General features: G+C 58.5%; 2 protein-coding genes across 4 annotated transcripts; one reads left to right on the top strand and one right to left on the bottom strand.

Annotated features, from left to right (window-relative positions):
• The first annotated feature begins 1,239 nt into the window (after positions 1-1,239).
• On the top strand, positions 1,240-14,958 carry LOC111144737 (pleckstrin and Sec7 domain containing). Of its 2 annotated transcripts, XM_022499170.1 has the most exons (17): positions 1,240-1,922; positions 2,205-2,307; positions 2,799-3,162; positions 3,862-4,302; positions 5,459-5,653; positions 5,818-5,898; positions 6,108-6,220; positions 6,677-6,735; positions 6,842-6,931; positions 10,897-10,940; positions 12,309-12,499; positions 12,584-12,654; positions 12,761-12,918; positions 13,091-13,235; positions 13,517-13,660; positions 14,133-14,378; positions 14,835-14,958. In XM_022499170.1, the coding sequence occupies exons 1-16, from the start codon at positions 1,269-1,271 to the stop codon at positions 14,361-14,363; spliced, it is 3,084 nt and encodes a 1,027-aa protein (XP_022354878.1). In that variant the 5' UTR covers positions 1,240-1,268; the 3' UTR covers positions 14,364-14,378; positions 14,835-14,958. The 2 variants fall into 2 exon arrangements, with proteins under 2 accessions (XP_022354878.1, XP_022354877.1); XM_022499169.1 differs by having other exon boundaries at positions 1,241-1,922; positions 14,133-14,958.
• Positions 14,959-15,036: 78 nt separating this feature from the next.
• LOC111144738 (nuclear factor kappa B subunit 2) lies at positions 15,037-22,841 on the bottom strand. Of its 2 annotated transcripts, none has more exons than XM_022499172.1 (23): positions 22,755-22,841; positions 21,317-21,409; positions 20,963-21,044; positions 20,813-20,853; positions 20,455-20,553; positions 20,226-20,377; positions 19,892-19,998; positions 19,636-19,794; positions 19,261-19,365; positions 19,047-19,132; positions 18,821-18,959; positions 18,465-18,593; positions 18,127-18,336; positions 17,907-18,048; positions 17,380-17,494; positions 17,076-17,289; positions 16,740-16,909; positions 16,515-16,617; positions 16,236-16,387; positions 16,050-16,119; positions 15,664-15,836; positions 15,427-15,538; positions 15,037-15,326 (listed from the first exon to the last, which is right to left on the bottom strand). In XM_022499172.1, exons 2-23 carry the CDS (start codon positions 21,335-21,337, stop codon positions 15,202-15,204), a joined length of 2,706 nt encoding a protein of 901 aa, XP_022354880.1. In that variant the 5' UTR covers positions 21,338-21,409; positions 22,755-22,841; the 3' UTR covers positions 15,037-15,201. The 2 variants fall into 2 exon arrangements, with proteins under 2 accessions (XP_022354880.1, XP_022354879.1); XM_022499171.1 differs by having other exon boundaries at positions 15,037-15,323; positions 22,755-22,840.
• Positions 22,842-26,046: the final 3,205 nt, after the last annotated feature.

Raw genomic sequence — 26,046 nt, 5'->3', positions numbered from 1 at the left:
GGCCCACACTGAGCTTCAGAAACCTGCCTGTCAGGGTTGCTGCTCCTGACCTCTGCCCCTACCCTGCATTGCCACCAGAGGCCCCTTTACCCCTTTAAGGGCTGGACAAGATCTGTCATTCCCTTAAGAGGGAAGGAGGGACAGGGTCTGGCGCAGCTTTCCCACCCAGAGACAGGTGACTGGTGGGGGTTGGGGGAGAGTGTGTGTGTTCTTGCTTAAGTATGTGTGTGAGGGTGCATCTGTATTTGTGTGTGATTGTGACTAGTAGGTCTCAGTGTCTGATGCGCCTGTGTCTGTGTGCTTTGGAGAATGAGGCCCTGTGTGTATATTTGGGTGTCTCTTTGTGTGTTCTTGTTTAATGACAGTGTGTGTATGTGTGTAAAATAAGCATGTGCCTTTCCATTACACGCATATTTGTTATGACTGTGAGTGTATGAGGGTGTGTCTTTGGGTGTGTATGTGTGTGTGCCTGGGTCTGTGTGTGCAGGAGGTATTGCCTATGAATATGAATATGTTTAAGTGTGTACTGACATTATTTGTCCGTGTGTGTGTGTGTGTGTGTGTGTGTCTGTGTACCTGTATGAAGAACAAGAATGTCCCTTTCCCATTCAGTATTAGGAGTAGGGGCCTTAGTTCTTCCCTTCACCATATGCCTCTCAGCCCCTCATAGTCCCTATATAACACCCCCCCCCTGCAACTTCCTGGCTTCCCTTCTAAGAGGCCTGAGTTCTCTCTCAGTGAGGGGCCTCTGTAAGAGAGACTGTGAGGACCCAAGGCTGTAAGATGGTTATGACTGGCTGACACTCCTCGTCCAGAGGGTGGGGTACCAGCCTTCCCCTTCCTCTACCAGAAGTACCTCCAACATGCCACAGGGACTCTGAGCTCACTCAACTTCTGAAATAGCTTCCTTTCTCCTCCCAGGGTGATGCTCAGGGCCCTCAGACAGAAGGAAAGGAGTCAGGGGCCTACTGGGGATACAATTCTTTTTTCCTCAGGCCTCCATGGAAGTGGCCCAAGTAGGAGGCCTGATCACTTCTAGGGGTGGGATCAATAATACCATATTCCCAGGACAGGCTAGGCCCCTGGTTCTCAGACGGCTCATCCCACTTTCCCCTCCCTGTCTCTGCTCTCCTGCCAATCCACCTTCCTTGCAGCTCACCCCTGCTCCCCCTTCCTCTCTTGCAGGCCTGTCCGAAGAGCATGCTGCCCCCTCACTCCCCGCCTGGCCTCGCCATCCCTGCCCCCCCAGCCTGACCCCCGGCCCCAGCATGGCCCAGGGTGCCATGCGCTTCTGCTCAGAGGGCGACTGTGCCATCTCCCCACCACGATGCCCACGCCGCTGGCTCCCCGAAGGCCCAGTGCCACAAAGCCCCCCAGCCAGCATGTATGGCAGCACGGGCTCCCTGCTACGGCGGGTGGCAGGTCCAGGTCCCCGGGGCCGGGAACTGGGACGTGTGACAGCACCCTGTACACCCCTGCGTGGCCCTCCCTCCCCCCGTGTTGCTCCCTCACCCTGGGCACCCTCTTCACCCACTGGGCAGCCCCCTCCAGGGGCGCGGAGCTCTGTGGTCATATTCCGCTTTGTGGAGAAGGCCAGCGTGAGGCCACTAAATGGGCTACCGGCTCCTGGAGGCTTGAGTCGGAGCTGGGACCTGGGTGGGGTCTCTCCTCCCAGGCCCACCCCAGCCCTTGGGCCTGGCTCCAACCGGAAGTTGCGGCTAGAGGCCTCCACATCAGACCCACTCCCTGCCGGAGGAGGCTCAGCTCTGCCTGGCAGCCAGGGCCTTATCCATGGGCCACCAGCCCAACCTCAGGTTGGGGCAGATGGCCTTTACTCCTCTCTCCCCAATGGGCTGGGGGGACCCTCTGAGCACCTGGCCAAGCTATTCTTAGGACCTGCTGACACTGGACTCCTGAACCAGGTATGTGACCTCCTTTGGACTCCCTGGAACCCCAGGGACTCAGCAAAGGGGCAAGGAAGGCTTGGCCCCTTGGCAGTTTGGGGGCCCATCAGCTGTTCACTGTGAATTCTTCCATCTGTCCTAAATCAGTCTCTTTCTTGCCCTCCATGTTTGTCCCTGTGCCTCGGCACCTCTTTATGTGTCCCTGTGTGTTTTTCTTTCTGTGTTTCTGTCCTATGTTCTTGTGTCTTGGTCATGTGGCATTATCGGGTGGTCGTGTCTATCTCTTCCTCCTTGGCTTAGGGAGACACCTGGTCCTCCCCCCGGGAAGTCTCCTCTCATGCCCAGAAAATTGCTCGAGCCAAATGGGAATTCTTCTATGGCTCCCTGGACCCCCCAGGCTCAGGTAAGATCCTGGGTAAGACCAGGGGAACCGGGCAGGGCCCTCTCCACAGCAGCAGAGGCGTGGTAGGGAGACTTCCTTTAAACCTCCCCCCAGTCCTTTCCTGGGCTCAGGAGTTGGCTAATGCCTCTCCAGGCCTCCAACTTTCCATCTGTGTTATGAGGGAGGGTCTGGGGATCCTGGCTGGGTTGGGCCCCTGGAGGAAGCTAGATTGTGGAGAGAAGGGATGGCAGGATATCAAGGGTCATTCCATGAAGTAGGAAAGAAGCTGCTCTCCCTCAGGCCTCTAAAAGTTATTTGACAAGAACTTGATTTGAAATGAGCTTCACTGGCACCAGGAACAGCTGAGTTTGTAGCAGGAAGAATGGTGGCTAGGTAGTGAAAGAACTTCCTGCCAATATGAGGCAGCGGGAAAGAGCTCCTTCCTAGACCAGAATCTAGACAGGGAGCTGACCAGGATACCCTCTTGACCAGGATGCCTATGCATACTGCAGGTGCTAAGCCCCCAGAGCAGGCCCCCCCATCTTTACTTGGGGTGGGCTCCGGGCAGGGCTCTGGGGTGGCTGTGGGGCGAGCAGCCAAGTACTCCGAGACGGACCTGGACACGGTGCCCCTGAGGTGCTACCGCGAGACGGACATCGATGAGGTGCTGGCTGAGCGGGAGGAGGCTGACTCGGCCATCGAGAGTCAGCCTAGCTCCGAGGGCCCACACAGCACTGCCCGCCCACCTGCCCCACGTCCCAGTCCATGCCTTGGCCCTTGTCCCAGCCTGGGCAGTGGAAATGAGGACGACGAGGATGAGGCAGGTGGGGAAGAGGAAGTGGACGACGAGGTGTTTGAGGCCTCAGAGGGGGCCCGGTGAGTGCGGGAGTGGGAAAGGGACATGGCTTGCTCCTTAGAGCTGGCCCGGGGGCAGAGCTGGGATCAGAGGAACGGGAATGGAGATGAGGGTGGGCCTGGGAGGGTCAGGGCCAAGCTAGTAGCAGGAGATTCTCAACAGAGGCCCCAGGCCTGCCAGAATGCTGGGGATGTGGCGGGTGGGTGTATGTCGGCAAGACCCCATAGGGTAGGGAGCAGCCAGGACAGAGGAGGAAGAACAAGAGGTAGAGTGAGAGGTCAGGGGCCAGAATCAAGCCTGGGGGGGCGTGGGAGCATCAATACAGATCCTAGATCCCGGCAGGAGAGTGGGGAGTGTGGGGGCTTTCCTCTCTGTCTCACACCCCACTGCAGCTTGGAGCCTCGTCTTCTTCTCCTAAGATGTTGCCAGAAATAGAAATGGGATGGCAGGAGGGGAGAGGATCAGGGAGAAGGAGGAGAAAGGGAGATTAGCAGGGAGGAAGAGAAGGAAGGGATTGGGTGCTGGGGACGGGTAAGGCTGGCGTGCCTCAGGGGCACTGAGTAGCTTGGTGAACCCGTAGTGGGGATTCCCTACCCGGGTGGCTTTTTTAGAGGGCTGGGGGCCTGTGGAAAGGACGTGATAATCCCCTTCACAGAGTCGTATGAGAATTCAATGAATGCCACCCAAGAGCTGATCAGAGACTCTCCCTGCCCCTGCAGGCCAGGCACCCAGATGCCTCATCCTGGGCCTCTCAAGTCGCCTGTGCCCTTTCTACCTGGGACCAGCCCCTCGGCTGACGGGCCTGACTCTTTCAGTTGCGTGTTTGAAGCCATCTTGGAGTCACACAGAGCCAAGGGCACCTCCTACACCAGCCTTGCCTCGCTGGAGGCCCTGGCCTCACCAGGCCCAACCCAGAGCCCCTTCTTCACCTTTGAGCTGCCTCCCCAGCCCCCTGCCCCCCGGCCTGACCCGCCTGCTCCCGCCCCACTTGCACCTCTTGAGCCAGATTCTGGTACCAGCTCCGCCGCTGATGGGCCTTGGACACAGAGAGGGGAGGAAGAGGAGGCAGAGGCTGGAGCCAAGCAGGCCCCAGGGAGGGAGCCTGCTAGTCCCTGCCGCTCAGAGGACAGCTTTGGGCTGGGGGCAGCACCCCTGGGCAGGTGAGTGATTCCTTTGGTTCGTCAGAGCTGAGCTGCTCCAAGGGAAAGAGCCTGAGAGTGCAAAGATGCAGTTTAGGTTCTTGACCCCTGATAGAGTAGCCAGGGGATGCAGACATCTGTTTTTCTATTTGAAGGACTACTTCCAAGGGAGGGGCTTCCTTGGTCTCAGATACAGTGACTTGAAAAACCATGATTCAGAATTGAAGAGTCCGCAGAGAACACCCTCCTTTCTTTCTAGGAAGGCCCTTCCTTCCCCCTGGTGGAGCCTCTAACATGCTTGAAATTCTTGTGACCTTACCCCACCCAGCCTGGAGGCTTCTCACAAAGATGCAGCCACCAGCCTGTCCCATTACCTCCCTCCCCTATCGCCTCCCCTCTCCAGTCTGGAGTCTCTCACCCTTCTCCAGGAAGTGCTTTCACCAGTCTAACCTTTCTGCTCTCCCTCTGCCAGCTACCCTCTCAGCCACGGAAGCCATGGCAACAGGAGGGGGTGGCCAGGGAGACAGGGTTGCCTAGCAACCAGGAGTTTCCGGCCTCTGTCTCTGGGGTGACAGGTGGCTTTGCTAGTAGAGCAGCTGGGATGGCGGGAAGGGAAGGGGAGGAGGAGACGGGATGAATGGGGTGCACGTTGACCCCCATTCCCCTCTACACCAGAGCCTCTTTGTGGGTAGAAGAGAAGAACCAAGGAGGAAGCTTTTCTGCCTTTTGAGAGGGCAGAAGAAGAAAGACGTAGGAGTGGGAAGGTGTCTTTGCTGCCCTCAAATCCTTGTTTGACCCTCCACTGTTCCTGTCTGTATCCCACCTTTGCCCATATCCTCAGAGATAGAGGACTATGTTCTCAGTAGGGCCAAAGTGGAGATGGGAAATCTGTGCCTAACAGCGAACTCCATAGGGAGCTTTGGAGAAGCAGACAAAAATCCCACAGTAGAAGGATGAATAGGAGTTAAATTTGATGTAGGACTTCTACAGAGAAATGGTAAAGATGGAATCAGCTGATAGAGGGAACCTGTACAGTGTCCTTCTCCGGAGGAGAGAAAACTGCCTTCCCCGTGTCTCCAACTGCCCCTCTCTGCCTTCCGGGTTTGGAGGCAGAGAAAGGATCTGAATGGCCCCAGAGGGACTGCCCCACCTCTGAGCTGGTGTTCTACTCCGGCAGTGAGCCACCACTGAGCCAGCTGGTGTCTGACTCGGACTCAGAGCTGGACAGCACGGAGCGGCTGGCCCTGGGAAGCACAGACACCTTGTCCAATGGGCAAAAAGCAGACCTGGAGGCCGCGCAGCGCCTAGCTAAGAGGCTGTACCGACTAGACGGCTTCAGGAAGGCCGACGTGGCCCGGCATCTGGGCAAGAAGTAAAGTCACTGGTTGGGAGTGAGCATGGGGCAGGGGGGAATGCATCCTGTGGGCAGCACCTCCTCATCCTTTCTATCTAATGGCCCCAAGTCTATAGGTAACCCCACTTGGCCCCTTGACCCTTTCCCTTGAGACTCCACCTGTCTATCTGCCCTGCCCACAGCAATGACTTCAGCAAACTTGTGGCTGGCGAGTACCTCAAGTTCTTTGTCTTCACGGGCATGACTCTGGACCAAGCTCTCAGGTGGGTGTTAAGCCTTTTGAGGGCAGCCCCCCACTCTCCAGGCCTGGTGTGCAGGGCCTCCATTGTACCTCCTCTGTGCCCCTGGGCCTCTCTTCCAAGCTGCCCTGATGTCATACTTCCCAGGCTGGCTGGGCATGGCCAAAAGATGGGGCTGCCTGATTAGGGGACCTTGGGTAGGGGTGACATGCTCCCTCTTCCCCCCTCCCCAGGGTGTTTCTGAAGGAGCTGGCATTAATGGGTGAGACCCAAGAACGGGAGCGCGTGCTGGCCCACTTCTCCCAGAGATACTTCCAGTGCAATCCCGGAGCCCTGTCCTCAGAGGGTGAGGAAGGCAGAGGGCAGGGCTCTCCCAGAGGGTCACCAAGGCAGATGGGCACAGTGTGTGTGTGTTGGAGCATGAGTGTGTGTATGTTGGAGTGAATGCCTGCACGTGAGCATGCGTGTGTGCAGTGGTGACATGGCTTCATGAATGTGGAACTGTCCACATACAATGTGATTTGGCGGCACGGGGCAGCATAACGCTGAGGGGTCCCACTGGCTTGTGTGCCCTGCACACTCGCAGAGGCATGGGGGTGCTGGGGAGAAGGTCCCTTTTAGGGAATCTGCTGGAGAAGAAAGGGCTTTGGCAGGAGGAAGTGGGGTTCACTGTGGGGTTCAGGGTTTACAAAAGTGTGATTACGGGCCAAAGAGGGCAGGAGATAAACTGGAAGGCTGGGGAAGATAGCTGTGGGAAGGATCCGTGGGAAGTGGCTGAGGCTAAATGTCGACTCTCCCGTAGACGGTGCGCACACGCTGACCTGCGCCCTCATGCTACTCAACACTGATCTCCACGGCCATGTGAGTGGGGGGCTAGCGGAAGGGAGCCCAGAAAACAGACCGCGTCCAGAGACTTCAAGGTCTGGGGCCCACGGTCCCCCTCACAGGCCTCTATGCCCTCACTTAGAACATTGGGAAGCGCATGACCTGCGGAGACTTCATCGGAAACCTGGAGGGCCTCAATGAAGGCGGAGACTTCCCCAGGGAGCTGCTCAAGGTGGGGGGAGGGGCTGGGGGGGGAGACACAAAGGCGGATGGGACAGGGTAGAGGTTGCTGGAGGGAGGGATGGGGCCTGTCAGCGTGGAGGTTGATGAGGTGAGGGGCTTGCGGGCCCCCAGCTCCTGCTGCTGAAGCCTGGGCTTTCCCGTGACTCAGCTTGGGGACTGCCCCCTCCCCCAACCCCCACGCGGCGGGCTCCCCCGGAACATGCGCACTTGCGTGCAGTCTTGGCCGTTCGCAGCGGGGGAGGGGAGACAGCTCTTGAAAACCCGTGATGAGGCGGCCTGGGACCTTGCATTTTCCTTAGGGTCCCCTCCTCCAGGGTTCACTGAGCATGGGAGGGGTCTCAGCATGGGGTTGGGGACACGCAGGTTCACTGTTTGCCTCCTCCCCCTCCACCCCTTGCCCCAGGATATATGGCCACAAAGGCCCGGCAGGTACTGCTGTGCTGGAGGGAGCTGGAGATAGAGGGCCCAAGAGGTTGACAAAGGCTTTTCCAAGGTCTCAGAGCCGGTTATATTCAAGCTGGGACTAAACACTTCTGACTCCCTCGTCGCCAGCCCCTGTTCCTACATGCCAGCCCTTGAGGGATTTAGCCCACAGGGACTGGTATGCATGGGAGGAGGAGAGGCTGTCTTGGCTGGCCCTGCATGCTCACTCCTTTCCCTGCTCCATTGGTTTCATGAAGGGAAGCCTGGACTCATTTAAAACCTCTAGGGTTGGCAAATGGGTCTCTGGGCCATCACATACATGTGACTGCACAGGAGTGTCCTTGGGTCCATCTGTGAGCTTGGGGTGTGCTGGGCTTCTGAATTTGGGAATTTATCCAAGTGGGGGCGTTCATTGTGAGTTTGGAGTGTCAAAAGAGTTGGGGTGTATGCTTGGGTTGCATATATATTCATATGTATATATACATACATATATATGCTTTAGGGAGTTGGCAAATCAGGTGGTTTGGTTTGGGATATGTGCTTTAACGGCCTACGATTTAGAGTGTGTCTATGTGGGGCTGTACGTTGGGTGTTTCTGTATATTAGGTTGTATATCTACAGATTGGCTCTCTGATTTATGACATGAATCCGTGAGCGGGATTGTTTCGTTTGTTTTTTAAAGATTTTACTTATTTGACAAGGGCAGGGGACAGCAAGCACAAGCAGGGGCAGCAGACATGGGCGCAGGGAGAAGCAGGCTCCCCGCTGAGCAGGAAGCCCTGATGTGGGGCTCTGGGGGTTGATCCCCACGTCCTGAGATCACAACGGAAGCCAAAGGCAGCGGCTTAACAGACTGAGCCACCCTGGTTCTCGCATGAGCAGGAGTTGTAGGAGTTAAACACTAAATTCTGATGTGTGCATCTGAATTTGCAGTGTCTGTGAATTGGGGGTGAGTGTGGATTGGTGATTTGGCTAGTTGGAGTGTACGTCTGTAAACTGGAGTGTGTGTACGTGAGTTGGGGTGTAGCCTCGGGCGTTTGAGCTGTCTTTGGTTGGGTGAGTTGGTTGAGACGGTTGCAATTCCAGGGCTGCCTCCATTCCGCACCGCCCCTCCTGCGTGGCCTGTCCTGGCTCGGGGCGGGGAGAAGGGGCCTACCGAACGCGTTCCGACCTCCTCCACCCATACCCTGACGAGCCCGGAGGTAGCTGCAGACTCTTTACAGGGTCGGCCCACCTTCGTAGACGCAGGCCCGGGGGCGCCCAGGGGCTCCCGGCGCCCTTGCCACCGCCCGCGGCGCCGCGCACCTCCCGTCACCGGCCCCGGCGGGCCCCTGAGGCCCCGCCCCATGGCGGCGGCGCACCGCGAGCCCCTGCGCGGCCGGACGCCTCCATTTTGCGCCGTCCCCGCCCCCAACCCTCGCCCTCCCTCCCCGTCGGCGGCCCCCTCCCGCTCGCGCCGAGCCGCAGAGCCGACAGCGCCGCCGCCGCCGTGCGCTCCGTGCGTCGGTGGGAGCCGGACCGGGCTCGGGCCGGGCCGGGCCGGGCCGCTCGCGCCGGCTGTCGGGGGAGCCGTCCGCGGGCCGTCCGGGCCGTCCGGGCCGTCCGGGCCGTCCGGGCCGAGGGCGGGCGGGGGCATGGCCGGGGGCCGCGGCGCGCCGGCCGGGCCAGCATGATCGGCGTCAACAGCATCCACAGCAGCGCTGGGCGGCTGCGCTCGCGCTCGCTGTGCTCCGTGCGCTACGGGCGCACCCACCGCGGCGCGGAGACCCTGTGCTACGGCTGGCCGCAGCGCTCGCGCAGTCTCAAGCCCGTGCTCTACACCGACCTGGTGGTCAGCCGCCTGCAGAGCCGCAAGAAGAAGAAGGCGGTGAGGGCGTTGGGGCCGCGGCCCACGCCAGGCTGGGCGGGGGGGGGGGGCCGGCCGAGGGGGTTGTTGGAGGGCGGCCTGAGGGAGGCCCCGAAGGGGGCTCGAGCCGAGGTGGCATCGGGCGGACTGAGGGGGGCAGAGCCCAGCGGGGACAGAGCCCATGGGTAGCAAGGAGTGGGCATGGACTGGAGGGGGGAAGGGCAGAGACGGGCGGATTAAGGTGGGCATCTCAAACCAAAGGGTCTTTGGGTCTTCTGGCTGGGAGCATGACGTGGGGCTCACCAACAGGATTTAGGACTTTGGAAGGAAGTCGTGGTTGTGGGCGAAAGGGGGTCCTCTCAGGGGCCGGGGATAAACTGGAGGACTGGAGACAGGTCGGATCTGGGTGGCCACTTCAACCTCCTGGCCCAGAGTTGGAGAGTGGAGGTTTAGTGTGGGGGGCTCGGTCAGGCTTGGGCTGGGGGTGTGCTGGGAGGGCTGTGTGTGCATAAAGCTGGGTTGTTCTGTGTAGGGGGTGGAGGTTGTGGGATGTACCCACCCTGAACAGGAGGTGCACAGGTGGGCTGCTGGGCTAGCCTTGTGACTGAGTGTGACAGTGGGCAGTGAGAGAGCCAGTGACTGTGGTATGTTGGTGGTGGGGTGGGGGGCTGTATCCCATCACAGGGAAGGCACCGACGTCACTACTGCACCCAGATCACGCAGGCAGCATCACACGCCAAACGCTTAGCCCAACACGCACATGCTGGAGACACACCCACTCACAGACAGGCTGGTGGAGTCGCCCCCACAGTGGGAGGTGCTGCAGTGGACCCATGCTGCAGGCCACTCCCAAGAAGAGGGGTCCCCTCTAACTCCTGGAGCCCATTCTCTACCCTACCACCCCAAGACCCCCACAGTGCCCCCATGACAGCTGTACAGAGGAGAAGTGACTGGTTCAGAGTTGACGGGGAGCTTGGGGTGTGCAGGATTTGGAAGCTGTAACTTCTGCCTTTTAGTGTTCAGTCCCCAGTAACAAGAAGGATGTGAGTGGGGAGGAGGCTCACTCACCATGGCATTAGACTTGCTGGGGCTATCTGGGCTGGAGGAAGTGCTCAGCTTGCCCCAGGGTGAGGAGCCGTGAGAATGTATTCTCTGATAGCTAGAGAGGGAAGTGATGGGGTGAATCCCTGTTGTTGGGCCTCAGTTTCCCCATATGTTCTGTGTGGGTTTAGCCTATGGAAATGGGCCAAGGCACATGACTGGGGGAAGGAGAGTTTCTTGGGATGCTCTTGTCTATTCCTTCCAGCAGTGTGCTTCTCCCACCCAGGATCTGGGCGGGATGACCCCTCACAGTGGCAACAGCACAGATAATAACGGCCGCTGCCATTTCCTGTGTGCCGGCCGTGTGCCTGGGTGCCCTGTGCCGACTGCCTGCTCTACGTCACACACCTGTTACTACGTTCGTTCTCCCCCATGGATACTTGCCCAGAGTCCTGCATCGAAAGTGACATAGTACTGTGTCCTAATACTGTTTTCAGAGCCTCCATTCTTGGTCATCACCCCCTGGTCCCTGTTGTCTCCTACCCTGACTTAGGAGGGCGGGCTCTGAGCTTTGGCGTTGGGATACATGGTTTACCTTCCCCATGAGTGACCCATACCTGCCTGATTTGTTCCTCCCTTCCCAGGCCTTGTACAGCTCCATCAAGAATGAAAAGCTGCAGTGGGCCATGTGAGTCCTGGGGCTGTGTGGTGAGGGAGTTGGGGGGTGGGGAAGGGGCTGCCCAGAGAGGAGTGCTGAGGCAGTCTCTGGGAGTCCAGGCTGGGTGTGGGGTAGGGGAGGCGGGTGAGGCCATGAGAGGCACTGAGGCAGCCTCACTGCCTTGTTTGGAGATGGCTGCCTGGACTCGGGGATCTGTGTCTTTTCTTCAGCTGGGTTGTTATGACAAGCTAGGCTGGGGTGGGTGGCCACTGTCAGCGGGCCTGGGAAGAGGAGTGCTGAAACAAAAAGGGAAGGTCCCTTGGCAAGCCAAGTGGGAAAGCAGAAATCTCTAGAGGTAGAGCCCCCTCTCAGGTCCTAGAGAATGCAGAGTGTCCTAGGACAAGGGACCACACTGTACTCTTGGCAGACTCAGTGGAAAGAAACTCAGAGTAAGTCTTAGAGGAGTCCAGACTAAGGGAAGAGGTCCAGATTTAGCCTCAGGGCCCCCAGTCTGAGGGGGAGAGCCTCATATAGGCAGCCAGTAGATCACTCGTACTTGCTGCTGTCTGCAGAGAGGCCAGTCATGGGAGCTCCCAGTCTGCAGGAGAGATGGCCTTGGAGGAAGCAGAGCTCAGGACTGGGGTGCAGACTGGGGCTTGGGGCAAGCCTTGAAGGAGGGGAAGCATTTGGGGAGAGGGAAGTTGACATTTGGGAGGCAAATATGTGGTGGCTGAAATGAGTGTGGGCTGTGGGGTGGGGAGACCAAGAGGAGGCAGGCCTGGCTGGCTGGAGAGTGTTAGGAGGAAAAGGCAGCGTTGGCGGGGTTGGAGCATGGGCTCTTTGTGGGAGGCAATAGGGAGCTGCTGCAGGTTTTTCATCAGCAGAGTGACAGGGTAGAACTCGATTCTTTAGATGTTATCTAGCAAGGCCTGCTGACCACTAGGAAGCTACTTCAGCCACCATTTAGCCAACAAACTATGAGCAAAGCGTGCTGCTGGGTGTGGTTGAGACCACTGCGTCAGAGGTGTGTCTGCCCTAGTGAAGAAGGGGGTGAGGGGTGGTGTGTGTGTGTATGTGTAGAAACAGAAAGGATGGAGATGAAGGAACAGTCATGGCCCTACCCCTGGGAGCTCTAACCTAAGTGAGAAGATATGCTACTTGGAGGAATCCTCATCTGAGCAGGGGGGGCACAGCTACCCCTGGGGAGATCTGATCTGAGGTGGGAGACAAGGCTCCAGGGAGCCTCGGGTTGAGGGCAGCCACAGCCTGTGAGGGGGGGCCATTCCCCTACTCCCTCCACAGACAAGGGGGCGCTTTCCTGGGGAGGGGGCAGAGGCTAGGACTGAGGGGGGGTTGTGGCTGCAAGGCCAGCCCCCTTTGAGGTGATCACACCTGCAGAGACGAGGAGGAGCTGAGACGCTCTCTGTCTGAGTTGGCCGACCCCAACCCCAAGGTCATCAAGAGGGTCAGCGGGGGCAGTGGCAGCGGCTCCAGCCCTTTCCTGGACCTGACTCCTGAGCCCGGGGCTGCAGTCTACAAGCATGGGGCCCTGGTGCGAAAGGTGCACGCAGACCCTGACTGCAGGAAGAGTACGTGGCTGGGTGGGGCGGGTCTGGGGGATGGAGGGGAGGGGGCCTGTCTCAGGCCCCCTGACCTGTCTTCCTTTCCCCCAGCACCTCGGGGCAAGCGGGGCTGGAAGAGCTTCCACGGGATCCTCAAGGGCATGATCCTCTACCTGCAGAAGGTGCGGGGCCAGCCCAAGGGGTTGGGGCTGAGCTGGCTCGGGAGTGTGGGTGGGCTGGGCCAGGCTGGGCAGGACCATGGCCAGGACAAGACGGGCACCCCCACAGGAGGAGTACCAGCCCGGGAAGGCCCTATCAGAGGCAGAGCTAAAGAATGCCATCAGCATCCACCATGCACTGGCCACGCGTGCCAGCGACTACAGCAAGAGGCCCCACGTCTTCTACCTGCGCACAGCAGACTGGCGGGTCTTCCTCTTTCAGGCCCCGTGAGTGCCCTCCTCCTGCCCATCCCGGACCCCTCTGTCCCACTCCCACCTTGCTCCCCTCCCTTGTCCCTGGATTGCCTCACTTCTTTCCAGGCCACACCCTGAGCCAGCACAGACATCCCAGGACACAAGTCCTGGGCCCACGTCCTAAGTGGCCGTGTTGTCTCCGCAGGAGCCTGGAGCAGATGCAGTCCTGGGTCACTCGCATCAATGTGGTGGCTGCCATGTTCTCTGCACCCCCCTTCCCAGCTGCTGTCAGCTCCCAGAGGAAGTTCAGCCGCCCTCTGCTGCCCAGTGCTGCCACCCGCCTCTCCCAGGTACCCCCAGCTCCACTATCCATCCCCAGTGGGATGAAGTGGGGCAGGCCCAGCCGACTGCACTTAGGGCTGCCATAGGCAATTACATAGATGTCCACCACACCGGGACACTGGCCATGGGGGGGCGAGTGAAGGCTGGAATCCAGTTCCATTCCACTTGCCTAGGTATTAACCTAGACAACTGTGCTTTGCTCATCCAAAGGATGGGGCACCTTTTTTAAAAACACGCACAAAGGCATATATGTATTAGAGTGACCCTGACTACACTCCCCTGGCCCTAGGAGGAGCAGGTGCGGACCCACGAGGCCAAGCTGAAGGCCATGGCAAGTGAATTGCGAGAGCACCGGGCTGCACAGCTGGGCAGGAAGGCCCGGGGCAAGGAGGCGGAGGAGCAGCGGCAGAAGGAGGCCTACCTGGAGTTTGAGGTGAACCTCCTGGCCCCGGTGCCTCTGTGGCTCCTTTGTCTGCCATTGGGACTTCTCTGTTCCACATACAGGCTCAGGCTAATGGTTAAGGGCACGGGCTCTAAGATAGGGGGACCAGCTGGGTGACCTGGGGCAGGTTGCTTAACCCCTCTGGGCCTGTTTCCTCTTCTGTGGGCCAGGGGATGCCATTCTCTACCCACTAGGGTAATGAAGTGAGATGGGGTCTGCCAAGCGCTCAGGGGCTCACTTTCCCCAGCTCTAGTCAGGCTCAGGAGGTATCAGCGGTTACACGATGCAGCAAGAGTGCCCGCAGAGGATCACCAGCTTACCAGGGGATCATGTCACAGTGGGGGCTTTGGGGCCCCAGAGGTGGACAGAATCCTGCTGTCTCCTAGCTTTTGTCTGCAGATGGGGGTGGTGAGACGGGCAGAGGGTGGAGAGCAGGCTCACAGCACCTGCCCCTCTACCTCAGAAATCCCGCTATGGCACGTACGCGGCACTGCTTCGGGTCAAGCTGAAGGCGGGCAGCGAAGAGCTGGATGCGGTGGAGGCGGCACTGGCCCAGGCCGGGAGCTCGGAGGATGGCCTCCCCCCACCTCACTCCAGTCCCTCCCCGCAGGCCAACCCTTCCAGCCAGCCCAGGGCTCAGGGTCCCGGCTCAGAGCCTCGCACAGGGGCAAGCAGTGGGCGGTGGAAGCTCTGAGCTCGGGGGAGGAGCGTGGGGGGTCAGCGCCCACTGGGCACCTGCATGACAGCCCCGCCTGAGCCCGGGCCGGCCTCGGGCCACCCGCCAGCGCCCCTCGGCCTAGGGCCCGACCGCGCCGGACGCGGTGTCCGGGGCAGGGCAGGGCTAGGGCCTGGGCCTCAGGAGCCTAGGTTAGGGGCCCCTCTGAGACCCCCATTTTGTGATAATGTTTTGCACTTTTTCGTACGGGGCGGGGGGCTGGGGTGGGAGGGGCCAGGGCCCCTTGGACTTTTGATGCTTTTTTTTTTTTTTTTTTTTTTGGCGGCGGGGGAGGCCTGACGTTTCTGCTTTCTGCTGAGACCACCCCCACCCGACACCAGCAATCCCCCTCCATCCTGGGGCCTGGCTCAGATAGAGGCCAGGAGTTGGGGCTGAGCTGGTTTTCCCTCCTTCCTCCCTGAGGCTCACCCTCTCTCCTTCCAGAGGCAGAGGAAGGGTATCCATGCCTAGGCCCCCTACAGAGTCTGGGGACAGCATGGCCTTGCTTTCCCTCCTTCAGTGGGCCCTGCCCTTTGTACAGCCTCCCCTCCCATTAAAACTGCTCTGGACTTGCTGGCTGGGCCTCCTCCTCTCTCCAGTACCTGGGTTGGGGCCGGGGCAGGCAGCTGGTTCCAGGGACGAGAGTCACATCAGGGGTTGCCATAAGTTAGGGAGGGGGCCGTGCCCTCTCCCTTTCCCATGAGAATCCTTTATTTACCCCAACTGAGGGGTGGGCACGGGGTGTTAAATAAGAACTGGAATAGGCAGGGGTGCTGTACAGAGGGGCCCGGGGAGGGGCTGGTGGGTGGGCAGCAGTTCAGTGCACCTGAGGCTGGGGGTGCCCATGGCAGAGCCCTCCTGGTGGCTCAGGGGGTGAGCCCAGCTTCTCTGCCTCTTGTTCCACCGACTGGCTCCCGTATGCACTGTCCTCCTTCACCTCTGCTAGGCGAGTGGGCACAGGGAAGGCGACAGGGAAAAGTTTAAGGTCTTAGGCCTCCCACCCTCTAGGCCCAGATCTGCGTTCCAGGTAGGACCCCTTTACCTGTGCTGGGCAGCTTGTCTCGGGCCTCAGGACCCCTCAGCAGCCTCACTCCTTCCTCCAGGCCCATGTCAGATAGGGCGTCCAGCAGGCCTGCCAAATCTCCACCAGCCAGCTGGGGAGAAGGAAGAGGCAGGAGATTGGAATGTAGGATCAGGAGCCCTGGGGCCAAGGGAGCCCCTGAGATCTGAGACAGAGGAAGGAAGCCAGGCTCGGAGCAGGGGATGGGGACCAGCTGACCTTGTAACTGCGCAGGAGGCTGCCGCTGGGTGAGGCGGTCTTCCGGTATGTGTCCACCAGACTGCGCAGCCCCAGCCGTTCTGCCAGTTCTGCCCAGCTGCCCTGGGCTCCTGGCCCATCTAGCAGATGCTCCAGGTTCTGTAAGGCTGTATCCTCAAGTGGTGGCTCTGGCCCTGATAGGGACACACATGCAGCTGTATCTGTCAGGCCCAGAGACAGGCCCAGGCAGGCACCTTGCTCTCCAGGGAGTCTGACAGGTGAGGCAGTTGGTACCAGGGCAGTGCGTGGCAACAGGAAGGGAGCAAGGGAGCCCTGCTTTAGAGGTTCTAAAGAAGGGACCTCTGTGAGCAGGGGCCTGCAGTCTGCCCCAGGGGAAGAGCTCTCACCTGCAGGGCTGGGCGGGGTAAGGGGGGGTGCCGTGGCATCCTGAGCAGCATTTAGCAGCAAGGTCTTCACCTGGGGAGACAGCCTCAGTTTGACGACCTCCCACCCCAGGCCTCAAGTCCAGGCACCAGCCATAAGCCCACCAAGTACCCCATTCCCTGGGGCCTCCTGTTCCAGGCTAGCCTCACCTTGGTGCTGCGAGTGAGGTCAAGAGGTGTGTGGCCCCGGAAGCTGCCTCGGGTGTCCCTCTCAGGTCCCTCAGAATCTGAGTCGCTACCAGAGGTTGGGGGCGAAGGCAGTGGGCACAGGGGCTCTTCATTCTCTGCGAGGATATCGGCCCCTGGGGAGGGAGGTAGTTGTGAGGAGGTACAAGGGGAGCCCACATTGAGAACTGCAAAGGGGGGACTGGGAGGCACCCCTTTTCCTCCCCACCAGCCCTGTTCATAGGCCCCAAGGATGAGACTCACCAGCCTTCAGGAGGAGGCGGGTGAGGGTGGGGGATCCCAATCCAGCTGCCAGGTGTAGGGGTGTGTTTCCGGCAAAGGTGCGGGCATTCACGTTGGCACGGAGCTGTGGGATGCAAGGGAGTGGTTGATCCCAGCGTCCACTGTCTGGCCTCCCTTTCCTTGCATCTTCACTGTCCGTGGTTCCACAACCCTTGGCCCTGCCCCCTCACCAATCCTCAGTCCCACCTTGGTGACCAGATGTGTGACCAACCCCAGCTCCTCCATCTCCGTGGCTAGATGCAGGGCTGTTCGGCCCCCCTGCCGTTCTGCAGCCTCCACTTCAGCCCCATTGTCGACCAAGAGATCCAGACATTCGGGGCTTCGGGCATGGACTGCCAGGTGTATTGGGTACAGGCCTAGGGACACAGACACTCAGCCCACGGCTGCGACCCCAACGTAGCCCCCTGACCAGCTGACATCAACACCTCGCATTCACACCAGGCACGCACCATGCGCCCTCTCTGGTCCACACCTTTGCCCCCTGCCCAGCCTCCCCTAGTCCAGAGGAGGTGATGAACTCACCCTCGAAGTCCGGCATGTGCAACAGCTGGTGCATGGTGGGAACTCCACTGTGCAGCAGGGTGCGAAGCAGGTCGGGGGCACTGGCCCCCGCCCGCAGAGCCAGGTGCACCGCGGAGTCTCCATGCCGGTCCAGCAGGGCCGGGTCTGCGCCCACCTGCAGCAGGAAGCTCACCACGCTCGTCTGCCCAGTGATCACTGCCAGGTGCAGTGGCGTCTGGGGATGAGGCGGAATGAGCCAGGTCCACCCCCAGCCTTGGCCCACCCGCCTTCCAACTCCTTCCCCTTCATCCTAGGTGGCCCTCACCTGGTGCAGGTGATTGGTCAGGTTGACAACACCGAGATGCCGGGCGTGGTAGATGACGTGAGCTATTTGCTCGATGACACTGGTCTGCCCATGGATGATGGCGAGGTGCAGTGGCCTGAGGAATGTGAGAGTGAGACTGCGGCTTAGGGAGCCCAGCCACTCAGCATCCTCTACCCTCAAAATCCCACCGCCTCCACGATCTGTCACTGGGGCTTGTGGAGCTTAAACGTCTCCAGGGCCATCGCTGCACCCGAACTTAATCCTTCCGAGCACCGTGTGCAGTATGTCGGTACTATGGTGCTCTCTCAACAGCCAACAGAACTGAAGTGGGGACAGATCAAGTACCTTGAGCACAGCTAGTACATAGCGAGGCCGGACTTGGAACCGGGTCCGTCCGACTCTACAGCCCTGGCTCCTTGCAACTTCCTTCCCCGCCCCGCACCCCACAACCTTCCTTCGCGCTCCAAGTCCCTGACTGGCCCTGGGAACCTGGGTCTGCCGGCCCGGCCGGCCGCCCGCCCACCTACGTGTCTCCGTTCTCGTCCTGAGCCGTCAGCAGGTGGCGCTGTCCTGCCAGCAGGGCGCGCGCGTCCGCCGTGACGCCGTAGTCGAGCAGGGCTCGGGCGCTGCGCTGCGCCAGGCCGAACAGGCGCACGTTGTACTCCCGGGCTGCGGGCGACAGGGGCGTCGGCACGGGCTCGGTCCCCACCCGCAGCGTCCCGACCGCCCGGATTCAAGAGGCTGTACCTCGCTGCAGCAGGTCCGGGGCCTGCGGTTCGCGGTGGGGGGTCAGGGGGGACGCGCTCGGCTCCGCTGCTTCCTCCCCGGCAGCCACGCGGGGTGCCTCGGCGGCCATCTGCGCCCCGCCTCCACCTCCGGGGTAGCAGCCCATCGGGGCCGAGCCCGACGGGTAGGGGCTGTAGGCCAAGGAGGAGGAGAAAAAGCCGAGGCTGCCACCTGCGGATACAGGCCGGGATGTGGGTAGGAGGCACCAGCCAGGACTCTCCCAATTTCTAACCCCCGAACTTCTCTCCTTGCCCATCCTCCCTCCTCCCTGCCCCTTCCCGCTACCAGTAGCCCCTCACCTCCTCCTCCAGCTCCTCCATAACCCCCAGCCGAGCCCCCAGAGCCTCCACCCATGTGGGAGCCACCCCCGAAGGGCTGCGAGAAGGTAGGCAAGGCTTTCCTCCGTTTCCGCTGCACCTCCTCCTTGTCTGGGGCCAGAGGGAAAAGAGATGTTAAAACCCTAACTTATGGACCATGCTTCAAGAGCTCTGTCCTGAGTTTGGTCCTGGCCCTCCCTCCAAAAGCCCTCACCGTGTCTCCTAGGACCACCTCTTCCTGGGACCTTCCCCACTCCTGACTTGACTCATGGGTCCCCTGATCTAGTTCCGGGACAGTCCAGCCCAGGGCTCCCCCCCACCCCTCAGCCCGGTTCCACCTTCCACCAGAGGGTAATAGGTGAACTGTTTGGAGTCGGACACATCCCCGCCCCGCTTGCGTTTCAGCTGCAGGAACACGGTTACAGGACGCTCAATCTTCATCTTGTGATAGGGGGGTGTCCGGAACACAATGGCATACTGGCAGGGGGTTGGAGGACATAAGGTGTTATTGAGGTCTTGGCCTAGTTCAGCACCCCCCCCCCCCCCGCCCTGGCCCTAGGGTACCTGTTTATGAACATCTGTGGGAGAGAAATCCCCAAAGGCCTGCCATCCGTTCTCATCATCTTCGTAGAACCGAACCTCAATGTCATCTGTAGGGAAAATTGAAGCTTGGCCATAGCTTCTATTAGAATCTCCAGGGCCTTTTGTCCTAGAGCTGCCCCGGCTCCCCATCTTGATACCCAGTGGCCTTAGCTCCCAGCCTGGGCTCCAGCCTCACCTTTCTGCACCTTGTCACAAAGCAGGTAGACCTCATCTCCACCCCGCACAGAGCCAGCTGTCTTGTCCATTCGAGAAATCTTCAGGTTTGAGGCCCCAGGAGACTCTGTAGCGGTGTGATTTCAATTACTTGAGATGACATAATAGCCAGGTGCTTTGTATTATTATTTGAACACCCACAAGAGATACAGGAATTGCTAGTATCTTCATTTACCCAAGATGGAAGCCATACTCGGGAAATGACTTGCTCAAGATTCTCAGCTCATGTGTGGTGGGGCCAGTTCAAAGCTGGGCCTGTCTGACTCCACAGCTTGAGACTGCCCCCATGCTCCCTCTAGCACCTCGGCCTGGCACCCCAGATGATCAGGATACTCACTGCTGTCATGGATGGGCTGGGAAATAACAGGCTTCAGGGGCAGTGAGAAGGAGCCATCGCTGGCTCGAAGGAAGGCGGAAAAGCGCAGCCTCACAATGCTCAGGTCCATCACCTTCTTCAGCTCCTTGGCCTCCTGCTCCAGCTCCCGCCGCTCAGCCTCTGGGCAGTGGGCATGGTGGACATACACGTGATCACTGCCCTCTTCCTCCTCTTCTACTCCTTCCACGGTCACCTCCCACTACCCCTTCCTCCGTACCAGTAAGGCCCTGGGGCCTGGAGCGGAGTCGCTGCCTCTGAAGTTTTTGTATCATGATCTCCATCATGTTCTTCTTGGTAACATGCAGAACGCCCAGGTTGTTAAATCTGAGTGGGGGAGGGGCAATTGGAAGCTTTGCAGGCAGTTCTTTCCTCCTGAGGCACCCTCCCCGGTGCCAGGGCTCAACTCAGCCCTACTTCCTCCAGGAAGCTTTCCCGGTTTTTACTTGGAGCCTTGGGTTCTGGGCCCAGCCTCTCTCCCCACCTTAGTCAGATGCTAAGCTCACAGAAGTGGCTTGGACCTAGGGCTGGCAGGCAACGAGGGGAGCACCTACTGGGCAGTCATGTCCTTGGGCCCCACAGACACGGCGCAGACCCCCAGCTCCGAGCATTGCTTGCCCACCAGGCTGTGGGCATGAGCACGAGGCGGGTCACTGTGTGTTACCAGGTCCACCTCAATCTTGGCTGGTCCCTCGTAGTTACAGATCTGGGAGGGGTGAGGGCTGTCAGTAATGCCCCTGAACACCGTCCATTGGCCCACCTTCCAGCACCACCTTGACTCACCTTGACTGTGGGATAAGTCTTCCGGCCCTTCTCACTGGAGGCACCTGGCAATCCTCCATGGGAGGGGCCTTCACAGCCATATCGAAATCGGAAGCCTCGCTGAATGTCCCGGGGCAGAATGACATTGTGAATAGGAGAGACCCCCTTCCCCCCAAGCCAGCCACACTCCCAGCCAGCAGTGACCACGACAGTTGGCAGTATCTCCTGAACCCCACCACCACTGGGCTTAGCAGCAGCCAATCATTCCAACCTGAAGTGACCTCTGTGATCAGTGACCCTCCCATGGTCACCCAACTACGGCTACCCCACTTGTCCCTAAAGCTGAAGTCATCCCACACCATCCCTTCTGTTCACTCACCTGCTTAGGCTGTTCCACTATCACCAGGTAAGGACCATCAGCTGGGGACAGAGGGGCCTTGCTGAGCCAGGATTTCTGAGCCCATCCCCAAACCAGAGGACACATGCTCCTCCCTCCCACCTCTAAGACAAGGAAACATAAGGAACTTACCTGTCTCTGGGGCTGGCTCCTTGGGCTCCACCATGGACGGGTCGAATTTGAAGTCATCATATTCAATCATGCCATCCAGAGCCTGGTTTGGAGACAGACCGCAGTCACAACAGATTCTGAGCCACCCCAGAGCCCTCCACTTCCAGCCCTGAGTAACCGCTCCCTTTCCTCCTCAGGCCCATAAAAAAAGCTCCTACTGGAAGAAGTTTGCAGACAGGCAGACAGACTGACCGGTGGGTTGAGATAATCAGAGAGCATTACAGGTGTAGGGGAGCAGAGGGGACTCCGACAGACGGGCAGACAGACAGACGTGGGGGCAGCCGGCCGGTTTTACAGCCAGGAGGAGTGACTCACTGGGTCGTAGCAACTTTCCATGTCTCTGGACTAGGCCCGGCTCTGTCGGGTGGCTCCGGCCCGGTTCCGTTTCCCAGAGTTTCAAGCGCCCGCCTTGGGTTGGGGGTGGGGGTGGGGAGTGGCGGGGGGAAGGAGAGATCAGGACAGGAGGTGGGGGGGGGGCGAGAGGGACCCAGATTTGGGGGAGGGTCTGATCTCTTCCAGCCACCCGTCCGGGTGTGGCGGGGGAGATCCGGTGGAGAGCGAGATCCGGAGCTGAGCTGGGCTGGGCCCGGGAAGCGGCAGGAAAGTTAGAACAGCTTAGGAAAGTCCCGAAAATACCAGGGGGAGGCGGGGCCGGGGGGGGGGCGGGCCTGGAAATGACGCCACTGGCCACGCCCCCGAGGCGGGAGGGGCGCGAGGTGGTAGCTGGCCTCTGAGGTCTTAGTAGCCTGTCTGCCGGCAGAGGGGCAACCAGACCCAGGGAAGCGCCCCTGCTGGTTGGGCCCCCTTCCACACATCGGGGCAGGCGCCGGGGACTGCAGGGTCTTTCACACCTGGCGGACGCTTTCAGGCTACGGCCAGGCCCGCCTCCCGCCCCCTTCCCCTCCCTGGAGCAACCTTGGGATTTTCTACCCCGAGGGAGGCCACGGCTGATTCACCCGGGGGCTTTTGGGGGGACATTCCTGCAGTAGGAAGGCCTCCTTGCCGAAGGCCTGTAGGCGGGGGCTCTTCCCAGTGGGGGGCCCCGGGGTTCTGACCCGAGAACGAACTCTGGGGCCGTGGGGCGGGGGAAAGAAGGGTGGCTCCTTCTTGGGATGGACTCTTCTGTTCCCGCTCCCCGATACATCTCAACAGTCTTTGGATTCCAACACCGCCCCTGCTCCGGGGCGGTGTCCATGTCCCCTGCCCCAGTCCCATAGCTGTGTGTGTCTCTAGTGCGTGTTTCTATCGCAGGTATAGCGTGTCGTCCCCTGTGCTTGCGTGAATGTTGTGTACGTGTGGTGTCAATATGCGTGTGCCGGTGAGCAAGGCTGTGCACAGGTGAGTGTCCTTCAACTTCTCAGTGTGGACGTATCTGAGCGTGTCTTGATATATAAGCACACAGGTGAGCATATCTGAGTTTGTGCGTGAAGGGTATGGGACCAGGCACCTTGCACGGCTGAGCATGTTTGCGTGTACGTATGTGCGAGTCTGAGTACATGTACAGTGCTGTGCGACCGCTAATATACGCGTAGGTGCACGTATGGGTCCGGGTGTTTTTTTGTTGTTTGGGTTTTTTTGTACAAGGACGTCGATGGGTATCCGTGTCTTGTTACTGTGCGTGCTGTGTGTGTGTGTGTGTGTGTGTGTGTGCGTGCATAGCCGCTCTCCAGCCCTGGGAGTCGGTCAGTTAAGGGCCCTCCTCCCGCCTTTCCCCGTGTCCTGGCCACTCAGGGGTCTGGACCCGGCCACTCACCGCGGCGGCGGCTCCGGTTCCGGCTTCGCTCCCGGCCCGACCCACCTCGGACGGGTCCCGACACAGCTCCACTGCCACCAGGGCTCCAGCCGGGAAAGCCCCTTTTCCACCCCCGGGAGGGGGGAATTCCCGTGACGTTTCCGTGCGTCACGCCCTGTGACCTTTTTCACTGGCTGAAAGTTTAACTCCGGACTCGTGCAACCAATCCGGAGCGACTCGGGCGCGCCCCTTGGAGGGGAACTATTATCTCCCGCAGGGGAGCGGGGAGGTAGGATGATGGTCAGCTAAAGCTCGAGCTCTGGCAGAGGGACCTGCCCGAGGCTGAATTCGCTGACCGAGCGCCATCCCCCCGCCAAGGGCCCCGGCTCCGGTCTCTGACACCCACCCTGCCTACCCCAGACAGCTGACAGTCCCTGCTACTACTCGGCTTATGCCGCGCCTAACGCTTGGCCACTTCTGAAGCCGGGGAACCCCAGGGGGAAGCTGGCGGGCCCCAGCCGTCGGGTCCCCAGCCCCGAGCGGGGCCCCGCTGCCGGGAAGAGTTGGGGGAAGAGGAAGGAAGTTGATCTTGCAGTCTGTTCCGGGTCGCCATCTGGCGGCCTCTCTGGAGCCGCAGGGAGACTCCAAAATCCTCTCCTGCTGTCTCCTTTACTCAGCGTCCCCTGGAAGAGACCACCCAAACCTGAAACTTATTCTATAAATGGCAGGGTCACAGGCGGCCAGACTTCCAGACCTGAGCTTCGGAGCTCTTCTCCAGGGAAGGTAAAAGAGGTGTTCATCGGAGAGACTCGGGTCTTGCTCATCCATCACAGAGATTTGGAACATTAGGATTGAAAATGCATCCCAAACCTCAACGGTTCGAACTTCCTCCAGTGTAGAAAGTTGCATTTTACATAGCTCCCATCTCCGCTTGAACACTTTCAGAGGCAGCAAGATCAGTACAGGATTTCATAAAGTACTGACTCTGAGGCTGAAGATGTATGATAGGTAAAGTTTCTCTTTAGGAGATGCCGTGAGCAATCTCCATTCTTGGAGTCATTCTCCCTTAGGCTCATGGTAGAACACAGGCTTTTGTTTCAGATTTTTCCAAGAAACTTGCCCCTGACCACCACCACCTCCACTCCTCCTCTTCCTTTTTTTTTTTTTTTTTTAAGATTTTTTAAATTTATTCCTTCGAAGGAGAGAGTGTGAGTGAGACTGTGAGCAAGGGGGAGAGTCAGAGGGAGAGGGACAAACAGACGCCCTGCTGAGCATCCCATCCCTAGAGGGATGCTGCAGGGCTGATCCCAGGACCCCAGGATCATGACCTGAGCCAAAGGTAGATGCTAAACCCACTGAGCCACCCAGAGGCCTCACCTCTGACCTTAATGATGGAATTACAGGCCTGCAGAGTTCTGCATAAAAAGTAGACTGTTACAGCCCTTGTTATGAGCTATTTCCTGTTACTTCCCCCTCCTCTTCATCTTACAAATGGGATGTAGCGGGTACTGTGTTAAGGTACTAATAGTATAAGTTCTTATTTTCCTCCCAACAGCACTTGGAGATAAATATTACCTTTCCTGATGAAGAAATTACGGCTCAGAGAGGCGAAGTAGTGACCAAATACAACAGCTAGAAAGGGACAGAGTGAGAGTTCAAAATCTATTAATTCTAGAATGAAGCGCTTCCTTAAACTGATATAAAACAAAGCAGGTCTTTCCATTCCACTGTGAGCCTCAAGTGATTATCATAAGATACCACCAAAAATTTTACTGAACTCTAGGGATATTGCCTACTACATTCCCCTGGTAAATCAGATCCTTAGCCCCCCCCCCCCTTTTTAAGATTTTATTTATTTATCAGATAGAGATCACAAGTAGGCAGAGAGAGAGGGGGAAGCAGGCTCCCTGCTGAGCAGAGAGCCTGATGCGGGGCTCGATCCCAGGACCCTGGGATCATGACCTGAGCTGAAGGCAGAGGCTTTAGCCCACTGAGCCACCCAGGCACCCCAGATCCTTAACCCTTAAATCAAAATGAAAGGAGGTTAGTTTGGTATACTCCAACTTAGTGAGCCTGTGCTGGTTGCCAGTGATTACAACTGTCCTTTCAAAGCACTCATAAACTACCAGCTGGAATTGGCATGAATTCTTCCAATCTCTACAACTGCCTCTAAAAGAGCCCCTAGAGGTTGAGCTATTTTTATTTTTTTTTTTAAAGATTTTATTTATTTATTTGACAGACAGAGATCACAAATAGGCAGAGAGGCAGGCAGAGAGAGGGGGAAGCAGGCTCCCCGCTGAGCAGAGAGCCCAATGTGGGGCTCGATGCCAGGACCCTGAGATCATGACCCGAGCCGAAGGCAGAGGCTTAACCCACTGAGCCACCCAGGCGCCCTGAGGTTGAGCTATTTTTAGATAGAAGATTCTGAGCTGTAATTTATCAGAAGATTTTTTTAAGGAAGAAAAACTCTATTATAGAAAATTTCAAACATAGGGCACCTGGGTAGTTCTGTTGGTTAAGTGTCTGCCTTGGCTCAGGTCGTGATCCAGGGGTCCTGGGATCGAGTCCTGCACTGGGCTCCCTGTTCATCGGGGAGTCTGCTTCTCCCTCTCCCCATCTCCCTGTTTGTGCTCTCTCTTTCTCAAATAAATAAAGCCAGCCTTTAACAAATTTCAAACATATAGAATAGTATGATGAACCCCTGTGTATTCATCAGTCAGCTCCAACAATTCCCAACATTGGGCCTGGAGATTTTAACTGATTCAAAGTAGTTTATTGTCAGTTGCTATAGCCTCATCTATCTGGGATTAAGGAAACTCTTCATTGCTTATTCCACTAGTTTCCAGCCTAATGACTACCTATTCCTGTACCTAGCTCTAGCACTACACTTGGCCCAAAGAAGAGGCACCATAAATTCACTCCATTCATTCACCAATAGTGAGGGCATACTCTAGAGCACAATGTCTTCGCTTATAGATAAAAATCAAATGGATGGTCAGTTGGTGATAAGTGCTAGCAGAAAAATTAAGTAGGCAAGGAGGTAGTAACAAGGGTTTCCTTGGTAATAGTGGAGGGAAGCCTTCTCTGATGAGGTAACATTTGAACAGTGACTTGAAAAAAATGAGGGAGGGAGTGATGTGGATACCTGAGGGAAACGCATTCCAGGAGCAGGGACTAACAGTGTAAAAGTTTCAATACAAATGTGTTCAGTATATTTGAGGAAGAGCAAAGAAGCTTAGGTAGGTGGGATAAAGTAAGAACTTTGGACTCTGTTCTGAATGAGATGTAAAACCTTTGGAGGGGGCTGCTGGGT

This window comes from Enhydra lutris, unplaced genomic scaffold (genome assembly GCF_002288905.1).
Source record: "Enhydra lutris kenyoni isolate GAN:26980312 unplaced genomic scaffold, ASM228890v2 scaffoldscaffold12, whole genome shotgun sequence".
NCBI lineage: Eukaryota > Metazoa > Chordata > Mammalia > Carnivora > Mustelidae > Enhydra > Enhydra lutris.
Note: the sequence above shows the minus strand (reverse complement) of the source record. Positions and strands in the feature narration are given on the sequence as shown.

Coding starts and splice junctions, on each gene's coding strand:
- LOC111144738 (XM_022499172.1), bottom strand. CDS start 21,337: ATGGAAAGTTGCTACGACCCA. Junction 18,049..18,126: donor CCCGGACCTGCTGCAGCGAG/GTACAGCCTCTT, acceptor TGTCGCCCGCAG/CCCGGGAGTACAACGTGCGC. Junction 15,837..16,049: donor TACCCCGCCCAGCCCTGCAG/GTGAGAGCTCTT, acceptor TGTCCCTATCAG/GGCCAGAGCCACCACTTGAG.
- LOC111144737 (XM_022499170.1), top strand. CDS start 1,269: ATGGCCCAGGGTGCCATGCGCTTCTGCTCAGAGGGCGACTGTGCCATC. Junction 2,308..2,798: donor CCTGGACCCCCCAGGCTCAG/GTAAGATCCTGG, acceptor TGCATACTGCAG/GTGCTAAGCCCCCAGAGCAG. Junction 6,932..10,896: donor TCCCCAGGGAGCTGCTCAAG/GTGGGGGGAGGG, acceptor CTCCCTTCCCAG/GCCTTGTACAGCTCCATCAA.